Source organism: Parasteatoda tepidariorum, chromosome 8, assembly GCF_043381705.1.
Source record: "Parasteatoda tepidariorum isolate YZ-2023 chromosome 8, CAS_Ptep_4.0, whole genome shotgun sequence".
Classification (NCBI taxonomy): domain Eukaryota; kingdom Metazoa; phylum Arthropoda; class Arachnida; order Araneae; family Theridiidae; genus Parasteatoda; species Parasteatoda tepidariorum.
The window spans coordinates 4,981,090-4,993,115 of record NC_092211.1 but is presented as its reverse complement, the minus strand read 5'-3'; the positions used below and the strand labels follow the sequence as shown (position 1 = coordinate 4,993,115).

The window sequence follows — 12,026 nt, the reverse complement described above, 5'->3', positions numbered from 1 at the left end:
CAAAGAAAAAATACTTGAATACTTCTAACACATTAAAACGTTTTATGAAATGCTCCGAGAACATGAAAAGCGATGACTAGGAGCCAGTGGCGTACCTAGGGGGGCGGGGGGGGGGGGGGGGGGGNGGCGGCACTTACCTTGGGGCGGCATTTTTTATATTTACTTATAGTTGTAAAAAGCAACTTATTCATTTCATATTTATTTTCTTTCTTGAATAATAAATGATTATTATGATTATTATAAGTTTAATATTTGGTTTATATAAATTATGATTAACTATATGATTTCGAATATTATTCCTCGGTGTATATAAATGCATTATAGTGTAAATTTTGAATTCTAATTCAAGAACAAGATAATAATTTTATTTTATTGTATTCATTAAAATTCGTTGTATTCGTAAAAGGATCTTTACGATTTTGTTCGGCAATTTTTCCTAACTAAAATTTTTTGATATCAGTTTATAAATGTCATTTCTTTTGAAAAGTTTATATGATTACTTTGAAGTGATATATCAGTATTTTTTTAAATAATCGATTTTTCTTTTGAAAAGCAGGGCCGGCGGAAGGCGGTCTAGGCGGGGAGGCGGAAGACCTAGCAGACCGCCGGTCTGCTAGGTCTGCAAAGCATTAGGGCGCCGGCATAAGAACTATCTTTTTCAAACAACAAAATCTAAACGAGACAAAACAAAAATACTGACGAAGTTACAATTTCAGGAATCGCAAATAGATAAATATACTCAGTCCGTTTTGAAGAATTGTATTTGGAATGATAAATTGCTTATAAACCATTTTGTTCATTCGCGATTCAATCTTTTAACAGTGAAGAGTGAAACAAATTATTAGGGTGCCAGTGCATTTGGAGAGTTTATTATAGGTAAGTATATTATATTACGTATTATAGATATAGATGTTATTCTAAATGCTATTCAGAGTAGTAAAATGACTTTGCCGTTTTCTATACATAATATACTATTTATTTCGACAAGTTATATTTTTATTATATATCCCTAGGATGAAACGAGTAAAAGAAAGTGGTGCGTCATTTAGAAAGAAAAGGAAGAGAAGGGAGGAAATACAGACTAAAAATACTGGAGCACTACTCAAATATATCTCCCATAAGTCAACTTCTAGTTCTTTTAGTATTGTTGCCTCAAATACGGGCGAAGAAGCAGCCCTCGAAGGCGAAAAAACATTTTCCAATGTTGTTCAAGAGGAAAGACCTGCTTCACACACTGGCGAAGAAGTAGAAAGTTCATCAAGTTCTGATGAAGAATCTGCTGCACAAATTATTCCGTCTATTTCTATGAAAGATATTGGATTATGGCCTAACAAAATTGACGACAATACAAGAGTATTTCTGGTACGTCAAGGTCCCTTTGCAATTCAAAATTTGGACGCCGACTTCAGCGAAGGAGTAAAACGTCCTAATAATACAATCAAAGCCAAAGGTGAAACAAGAAAACTGAGTCAGGACTGGTTTTTTCAAATTTTGCCTAATGGCGAAAAGCTCTTAAGATCGTGGATGGTATATTCACCATCGAAGAAAAGTATTTATTGTTTCTGCTGCAAACTGTTTGATAATCTTTGTCAAGCAGGTTTTAATACGGAAAATGGTTTTAACAAATGGTGGAAACTTAATCCCAAAATTAGTCAACATGAGGTGAGTCCACTGCACATTCGATCATATTCCAAATGGAAGGAATTAGAAATAAGACTTGGACGTGGCGCAACTATTGACAAACTACAACAACAGAATATTGATAAAGAAATAAAAAAATGGAAGGAAATTCTAACAAGAATACTTGATATAATTAGATTCTTAGCAAAACAAAATTTGGCGTTTCGAGGACATCGTGAAAGTGTTCATCAGGAAAACATCGATTCAATGGAAAATAGAGGAAATTTTCTTGAGCTTGTTGACTTATTGGCTAAGTACGACCCAGTATTACGAGAACACGTAGTAAAAATTAAGATGGGTAATAAATATAGTATCTCTTATTTGTCGCCGAAGATCCAGAACGAATTCATAGAGCTATTGGGAGGCGCAGTCAGAAAAACAATTATGGATCAAATAAAGCAGGCTAAATACTTTTGTATTATATTTGACAGCACTCCTGACATTTCACACAAAGATCAAACCAGTCAAATTATTAGATATGTAGTTATTGATGGTAGCGAAGTTAAAGTTGTAGAATCGTTTATTGACTTTGTAGAAACTAAAGGAAAAACTGCTGGTGAAATCACAGATATGATTTTAACGAAATTAGAAAATGACGGTTTAGATATAAAAAATTGCAGAGGACAGGCTTATGATAATGCTGCCGTCATGGCAGGAAAGCACAGCGGTGTTCAAACTCGTATTAAAGAAATAAATCCAAATGCAGAATTTGTAGCATGTACAAATCATTCTTTAAACCTGGCATGTTTACACGCAGCTTCTACAGCTATCAATTCCATCACATTTTTTGGAACTATCGAACAGTTGTTTTCGTTGTTTTCTTCTTCCACTCATAGATGGAATGTTTTACTTTCTGTCACTGGTCAAGGTGTTAAACGCAGTGTAGAAACTCGCTGGAGCGCTAGAGCTGCCGCGGTAACTATAGTAAAAAAACATTTTTTTTACATTTTAAGCGTTTTGGAAAAATTGACATCTGAAGAAGAAAATAGTAAAACGAGATCAGATGCTGGAGTATTACTCAATTCTATGCAATCTTTTTCTTTTCTATGTTACCTTCATTTATGGGAACCCGTCCTTTTGGAAATTAATCACGCTCAAAAATACCTGCAAATAAAGGGTTAAATGTCCACCAATGCCATATAAAACTAAATTCTTTGCAAACACATTTCATGGAACAAAGAGATACGCTAGTACAAAACGCTGTTATAGCAGCCAAAATAATTTGTGAAGAGTTGGAGATATCGACTGAGCTTCGAGTTAGAAGGAGAAAAAATATGAGTGGGGAAAATTCGCGAGACGTGGGGCTATCCTTAGAAGAAGAAGTACGAAGAGAAATGTTTTCATCTATGGACAGAATTATAAAGGAAATAAAAGAACGCTTCGATCAGTTGCATGGCCTTGTAAGAAAATATTCGTGCATAATACCGTGTAACCTACTAAATGAAGAATTTGAATGTCAAATAAATGACTTGATTGACATTGATAAAGAACAGTTCCATATTGAAAGAAAAAGGATCCAGGTTTTTATGGCTGTACCTACACTAAAAGAAGAGGCAAAACATTGGAAAAACGGGGAGGAGGGCCCTCTTGTATTTATTATTTCCCCTAAAATTTATTCAGCAGTATAGGTTGGAAAATTCTGTTCCCAACATTGTAATTTTTTGTTAAGAATTTTTTTAACAATTTCAATCAGTGTCGCTAGTTGCGAAAGAAGCTTTTCAAAATTGAAGTTGATAAAAAATTATCTTCGTTCTACAATGAGTCAATTAAGACTACAAAATCTTGCAATATTGTCAATAGAACAAGAAATTACAAATAATATAAATTTTGAGAGCATTATACACGATTTTTCTAGTATGAAAGCTAGAAGAGTAGATATTATATAAATATGTTTACGAGTGCATACAAATATGTCTAAAAAAATTTACTCTGTGTATTAATTAATATTGATTAAATAACTTAATAATTTATTTATGTGTATTAATTTATAAAAACCACTATTTGATTGACTTATAATAGAAAGGGCGGCAAAAGTTCCAGGCCACGATGGTAGAGTTTTTTTTTAATTAACTCTTTTAATGTAAGTTTATTGTAAACGAATTCTTTTATATTTGATGCATAATTATTTTTGTATTGCTTTCAGTAATAAAGTTATCTTTGCATTTAGACTTATTGTCAACTATTATACAATTATCTTTAATAGCACTTATTCTGATACCCCATGCTTCTACGTTTTAGAATGCGATTTAGGCTTTTTTTTTTTTTACTTTTTAGAACAAATTTGGTCCTCAACTTGTTATCTCGAAAACTCGAAATTTTTTAGCATCCATTCAACTTTGAGATATCGAGAGTAGACTGTAAAATTAAATGAGTTTAGTTTGATTAAATCAGCAATCACTAAAATGTCGATTACATTCCATTAGTGGCTCGCGGGATTATTTTCACTTGATCGCGTTAACACTCCGGTTGGCTAACCTAATTCCTTCACTAAGCTGCCGACTGTAAATGTAAGATTTAAAAAAAAATAGCGGTATTTCTCTCATAGTATGGCACGGTAGCTCTGGACCACTGAATTGAACAGAGATCAGCGGAAAAGCAAAATTTAATTTTTCTTGATTGTCAAAAGTATTGAGGGATCTGATTTGATTGGATTGAATGTAAAGCATATGGTAACCAAAAACCAGAATATTCTATTCTAAATCCACATAGAAACGAGCTTACCTACGCAAACATGCGATATCTAGTGCTATAAACGAAGTTCATCAAAAAACATAAGAAAAAAGAAAATATTCCGTAGAACTATGGAATCTGAGTTTAAGAAGTCTAGGTGTTATATTTCTAGGTGCTACTTTTAAGTATTTCTATTTTCTTAACTTAATAGTACATGAAAATGCGCTTATTCCATTAAAAAACTTTAATTCAATTATTTTAAACAATGAGCAACCCCTTAATAATCTTTACAAAACATTTTGACCGAGTGATATTGTTTGAATATTTTATTTTAAAAAATTGCTTTTTAAACAATTTTTTTAAAAAAAATACCACCATATCCAAAGTCAGATAAAATTGGCAAGTGTCACGAATAAATTGGTCTGTGTTGAAAAATGTGTTCCACTTTGCACGAAAACCTTTCATTATTTTGAACAATGAGCAACCCTTAATAAACTTTACAAAAATTGTTTGAAAAAGTGATATTGTTTCAATATTTTATTTAAAAAAATTACTTATTAAACAATTTTGAAAAAAATTACGAACGGTACAAAAGTTGCAATCTTTTAAAAGCAGTGGCCCCCACCCCCACCCCAAGCTCTTGCGCGCATTCTTGGGCAAATTCTAAATTCCCCCCCAAACTATTCGTTTTATTTAGTGTAAAAATTCCCCCCCCCCCAAGCTTTAAGTGGGCNCCCCCCCAAGCTTTAAGTGGGCGCATCGTGCGCCCACCTCCCCCCCTGGTGGGGGCCCCCGTCTAAAAGAAACCGAGGTCAGTAGTTAGCAGAAATATTCTGAAAATGTCAAGATGTTTACATACTATTCTTTAAAAATAAATCTAAAACTAAAAACAAATTAAATGTGGATTACTCCAGCATTTTTTTAAATCAAGAAAACTTATGCTTATTTCTCTCTTATTGCAATTCATAATTAATAATCTCGATGCATGTCATAATTAATAATTATTTTCAAATCTCGTTTTAATGATGTTATATTTCATTGGACAGAAAAAGCGTTTCTTTAAGCTAGAGTTGATTTTTATTTAAAATATCTTTTAGCGAATTAAGAAAACCTGATTTTTAAATTTATTTAGGCAAAGCTTGAATTAAATGTAAAATAAGATGGTTTTCTGCTATTAATAATCTAAAGATTTCGAAAAATTTATGAGTATATACAACTACCACAATAAGTTTAAATTAGTGTAAAAAAATAAACAAAGCATGAATTTTAAACAAAAACGTTTATAAAACTCTGTTAAAGCAAGAATGTTTACAGCTTCGATTCCTGCTCCAAGGTTTCCACAATATGTCAAACAAACACTCATTTCTGATTACTTTCAGAGACGCTGTTTTTTCTCTCTTTCACAATTTAAATTAAATTTATTTATTGATTGATTTAAATATAGATTTATCACTTATATTATTTCTCTTTTAAATATGGAGTTATTTATAGATTAAAATATAGAAATTATTATTTATATTATTACTCTTTTAAATAGATTTATTAAAATTTTTCCGTAGCGTTAAAAAAGTAAATGTTTTAAATCTTATATAAAAGATTTTTTTAAAAAAATAAATAAAATAAAACTAATTCTTAAAAAATTGATGTTTGTAACTTACACGATCGCTGTCAGCCGAGTGTAGGTGGTTATACTATATCATTGAAGAGTTTTAAAATATAGTGATAAAATCGGATATATTTCGTAATTTCAGCAACAATTTAAGCTATTGAATTTTACAATTAATTTATTTTCATAAACAATACGTTATTGTCCTGAGAAATCATTTTCTGCAAACAATGGTAGGATGATTATATGCATCTTGAACAATTTTAGCCCCGCCCAGTTACAAAAATTATGTTTTTTGACTGTTTTTTCAGGTGTAAATGAAAATGACCAATCTATTGACAATAGGTAAACCTCGTTTATCATTTTTATCACAAAATTATTTTATTTATTACATATTTATATACTTTTAGTGAATTCTATCATTTAATAACAACAATATTTGTTGTTATAAATGCTTATAACATTCAAATTTGAAGTAATAAAATAATAATCTTTGCAACCGTACATTTATCGACGAAATAAAATTGGTCGTTGATACCCGACATTCATGTGAGCGGGGCTACCCGAAATCCAATTTTTTTGTAAATTTGTAATTACTCGAACAATTTTTCACATATAGACTTCTTTCCTTGTGCAAATTAAACTTAAGACTACATACTTTAATGCGGTATGTATAGAAAAAATTATTTTTTAGTATTAAAATGAAGTTTAATCGAAACATTCAACCAATTTTTCTTAATTTCATGACTACTGTATTCAACATATTTTCAAAACTATTGTTTACCATGTTAACAGCTGCATAAATACTTGAAACTTGGAAAATAATCTTTTTTTAATATAACAATTAATGTCCGATGGCCCATTGACTTGAAAAAATATTCTATACATATGAAATTGACAGTGGGCGGGGCTACCCGACTCTCCCCTATATTAATTAATAATATATGCATTATAACTATTTTAAAAATAATAAATCCTTGAAAAAAAAACAGTTGACTTTTTTCTTTATAGTTTGAAAGATAGTTAGATATTTTAAGAGTAGAAATATCTGAAATTTAAACTAAACTGTAACTGTAGCGAAAAGATTCGAAATAAACGGGGAGATGCTATGATTAGCTATGACATTCTTAGAAAAAAAACTAATATTACAAGTTTTTTAAATAGTAAGAACATGACATTTTTTTAGACTTGTAACACGGATCTTCCTGCTTAAGCAAATTATCGAATTTCGGAATACCATCTGATCGGAATAGACTAATAACGCATCATTCCAGGTCGCAAATAGGATATTTCGGCATTGCGTTCTGGGAAAAAAACAATTTAAAACTCATTGACTATTTAATGAATTTTGTATTTGCTTTAATACAAAAGTTTATACAGTGGGCGTTATTTTAAAATTATTGCCTTTACAAGTTGCTATCTAATTTTAATAATAAATTACATAGTCAAAAAAACTTTTAAAATTCACGAAAACACAATCCAAGGCAACTCACAAAAGGAATTTTTTTAAACTTCAAATAAAATTATAATATTAGTTAGCTTGGTATACTCCGTTGACCTGAATCACATTAAATCTATCAAATAATAATAATAATAAATGTAAGTGTAAGAATGTGTAATAAAAATAATCAACCTCTCTATTTTTTCTTTATAATTACACATAGAATTATTCTTGAATCTAGCCATATGATAAAATTTGCGGTTATTGGCGTTGATGATACCTTTGGCGATAACATCGGATTTGGCGAAAATGACCGACGGTTGATTGAATGTGGGGTTTAATGGCACAAAGTCCAAAGGAGGACATGCTGCGCCAAACGAACGGTTTTAAAATAAAGGTAAATGTATATTACAAATTTTCCTCATTAAAAGTCACACGGAATTTATAAAACTAGATACAACGTGACAGAGGTATTCAAAAGTGAGTAAAATCAGATAAAATGTAAATGTAGTAAAGCATTATAAAACAGTTGCATTCAAAGATGAATAAAATCAAATAAAATTGTGAATAGGATAAAACAGTTATATACAGTATATAAGACCAATTGCGCGTAGAAACGCAAAAATGTTAGGATGATTGGAGTCACCTAACAAATCCTGAAGAGTTAAAATAGAACTACCAAAAAAGATTAGACGATGACGGTTAAAACATGGGCAGATGATTAAAATATGATGAATAGTGAGTAAAACTTCAGTATATGTAAAATTGTAAAATATAAATGTAGTATTGTAAAATATAAATGTAGTAAAATAAAAATATTAAATGTAGGGTGGGTCAGCCGAGTGTGACCGATTCGGAGACGGTTTAATTTTACATCTGCATGCCGCAGACTGAATACAGGATAAGGGTTAAAATCTGTTTTTATAGAGTGCAACTTGCTATAAATTTTTAGATCCCATTGTTGTTACCAAACAGATGTGATGAACTGTCGAACATAAGTTTTTGTGTCCGAGAAAGGTACAGATAGAGTTAAACCAGAGGTAGCAGATTTTGCGGCCGAATCAGCCAAGTCGTTCCCTGGAATACCGACGTGACTCGGCACCCAACAGAATAAAATATGAAATCTATTTTTGTGAAGGGTTATCAACAAGTGATTAATAAAACATAAAATCGGATGAGTATCACTGTTAAAATTTTCCAACTGCCTCAAAACACTTATACTGTCGGAGTATATGCAATACTTCCTTCTAGAACGAGTGGAAATCAGCCGCAGTGCCAAGAGGATGGCAGCAGCTTCAGCAGTAAAGACGGAGCAAATACTTGAGATTCTGTAGCTATAGGTATCAGCAGCGATAATGACGCCACAGCCTACATAACCCGCAGATTTTGATCCGTCAGTAAACACAGGTACATACTCTGAATATTGGTAAAGATGAGAAATGAATAGTTGCTGGTAGATAATGAGTGCAACATTAGATTTATTATACATCATAAAAGGGGAATAAAATTGATATGGTATAATGTTCCATGAAGGTATGAGAAGATGGACGGACGTGAGAAGATCTAGCTGCATATAATCTCTCCAAGCTTGATGAAATAACACAATTCTTTAGTGGATGATATGTAGAGGACATGATACGAAAGTAATAACTGAGAGATAGCTTCATGCGACGCAAATCTAATGGTATTTGATTGCAGACAACGTATAAACTTTCAACGGGAGATGTACGAAAAGCTCCCGAACAAATGCGCAGAGCTGAATGGTGTACGGTATCTAAGATACGTAGATTGGAGGCGGTTGCAGAGCCATAAACTGCACATGCATAGTCAAGCCGTGAAAGTATCAGCGCTTGATATATGCGTAGCAGGGCTAGGCGATCAGCTCCCCAAAATGTATTACACAGTACACGCAAAATGTTCAGTTTCTGTTCGCATTGTCTACGTAATAGCCTGGTATGAGGTAAAAAAGTTAGCTTATTGTCGAAAATGACTCTTAAAAATTTTGTGTGTTGCACGACTGTTATATTAATGTTTCGAATGGAGATGTCAGGGTCATTATGAAGTGAGCGTTTACGGCAGAAATGGATACAGCAACTTTTAGATGGCGAAAGAGAGTGGCCATTCTGATCACACCAGTCTAAGATCTTGTTCACAGCTAATTGCAGTTGTCGCTCGATGACTCTCATGTCGGATCCTGAACACGAGATGTGTAGATCATCGACATAGAGAGAGCCAGAGACAGTAGGGGGCAAGAAGTTTAAAACTGATGAAATATGCATGATGAATAATGTGACACTTAAAACGCTGCCTTGTGGGACGCCTTCCGCTTGAACGTAAAGATCAGAAAATGTTGATCCAAGTTTAACACGAAAATAGCGCCTCAGCAAGAAATTTCTGATGAAAATTGGCAAATGACCCCGGAGTCCAATGTTAAGCAGTGTCTAGAGAATTCCATAACGCCAAGTCCGATCATATGCTTTCTCAATATCAAAAAAGACAGAGACAAGATGATTCCGCGGGACAAAAGCGTTACGAATTCTGGATTCCAGTTCAATAATATTGTCTAAAGTTGACCGGCCCTTACGGAAGCCACTTTGAAAATCTGGTATGCCACGCTTTTTTTCAATGTAATACACAAGTCGAGAGTTAACCATCCGCTCAAATGTTTAACCAAGGCAGCTGGTCAAGGCTATCGGGCGATAGTTGACTGGATCGTTAGCGTCTTTACCTGGTTTTAGAATAGGCATTACAATTGCTTCACGCCAGACAGATGGGTACGTTTGTTCCGTCCATATTCTTTTGAATAGAACAAGGACGTTTGACAAAGACGTCCGATCTAAGTGGTGGAGCATGTGATATGTAATACCATCAAAACCAGGGCTTGTGTTTTTACTTCGATAAAGGGCTCTTTGTAATTCGGCAAAACTAAAATCACTGTTATATTGGCAGAGACGACGCGATGCAAAGTTTATATTATTCCTTTCGACGGTCTGCTTATGGTGTTGAAATGCTGGGCTGTAACTCTCTGGACAAGAGACAGCAGCAAATGCATCACCAAGCATATTACAAACGTCTGCAGGAGAAGAATACATGGTATCGTTTTCTTAAATATCGGAAGTCGAAATTCGCGATATATGCCATTAGCTCTCTTAACTTTCGACCAGATTTGTCTGGAAGATGTTATGGACGAGACATAACGGGACCAAGATTCTCTTTGACTTTTGCGTCTGATCTTTCGTGCAATAGCTTTTGCCCGTTTAAAGGCCAAAAGGTTAAGATTATTAGGATAACGGCGGAAGATGTTCCACAAGCGTCTCTGCTCTTTGTAGGCAGCTGCGCATTCTTTATTCCACCACGGCTTGCGGTGGCGAGGAAGCGAACTTGACGACTTAGGAATACTTTCTTCTGCCGCTTGGAAAATAAGAGATGTTATATTATTAATAGCAGCACCTATAGTATTGCGAGTTATCATATCCTCCGTAATCTGAGCAAGCATTGTAAATAGAGGCCAGTTAGGGCGATGAAATATGAAAGTTGATGGTCGTGAACTCATGGGAACCGAAGTATAATATGAAACAATGAGAGGAAAATGATCACTGTTGTGAAGATTATCACTTACAGAAAAGTTTATAAAAGGTAAGATAGCAGGTGAACATACTGCTAGATCAATTGAATGAAAGGTTTGAGTAGGTGAATGACAGTAAGTTTCTTCGTCTTTATTAAGCAAACAGAGATTATGGTCGTGGATGAGTTGTTCAATTTTACGCCCCCGGTCATTGGAGGCGGAACTACCCCACAATTCACTATGACCATTAAAATCTCCGAGCAAAATAAAAGGCGAAGGTAATTGAAGTATCAATGAGTTCAAATCTGTTTGAGAAATGGATGCATGAGGGGGTAGATAGACAGAGCAGACTGTAATGAGAACATTGATGTGTATTTGAACTATGGTAGCTTGTAATGAGGTTGATAATGAAAGGTGAGTTGATAATGAAAGGTGACATGAGGTTGATTTCCGTCATTAAAATCCTGCCGATAGCAAGAATAGTTGCGCAGTTTAAAAGCATTGGATGACGTTAAATGTGTCTCCTGCAAGGCAATGCATGCAGGTTGATATTTTGAAATAATGCCCTTGACATTAGAGACCTTATTTCGCAAACCGCGACAGTTCCATGATATGAAACATATGGACATTATGGAATAAGAAAAGATGATTGAAAGTTAACGTCATTATCCAGAGGTCAATCGAGTAGGCATTCGTCGTCAGAAGGATGCAAAGACAATTCTACCTCACAATCCATCTTCTGTAAAGCAGAAGAAGTGGATTGATTGGCAAGTTGAATGTTCTTTGCAGCTTTTTTCTTCCTGGAATAGCCAGGTTTTTGACTTGGGGGTAATTTTTTTAAAGGTATTTGTTTTGGAAAAGGTCGGGCCTTTTCGGACTTGTCTATTTTAGATGTTTAACTAGGTGGAGGTGAGGTGGTCCTATTAGATGTTGATGCTATGGTAAAGTTAAAGTTAGGTTTTGGAGTTGGTGGTTTAATCTGCTTATTTTTAGTAGATGTTTGTGCCGGGGAATCAGTTTGAGTACCTATAGTACTATATGAAGTCTTAGTAACCGTAGAATAC

The 12,026-nt window shown here is 33.6% G+C and overlaps 1 protein-coding gene across 1 annotated transcript; it reads left to right on the top strand.

Annotated features, from left to right (window-relative positions):
* The first annotated feature begins 589 nt into the window (after positions 1 to 589).
* Positions 590 to 2,802, top strand: LOC122272703 (zinc finger MYM-type protein 1). The gene is made up of 2 exons (XM_071184484.1): positions 590 to 876; positions 1,014 to 2,802. Exon 2 carries the CDS (start codon positions 1,015 to 1,017, stop codon positions 2,800 to 2,802), a length of 1,788 nt encoding a protein of 595 aa, XP_071040585.1. The 5' UTR covers positions 590 to 876; position 1,014.
* Positions 2,803 to 12,026: the final 9,224 nt, after the last annotated feature.

Bases quoted from the DNA above. Each gene is read 5' to 3' on its own strand.
- LOC122272703 (XM_071184484.1), top strand. From the start codon at position 1,015: ATGAAACGAGTAAAAGAAAGTGGTGCGTCATTTAGAAAGAAAAGGAAG.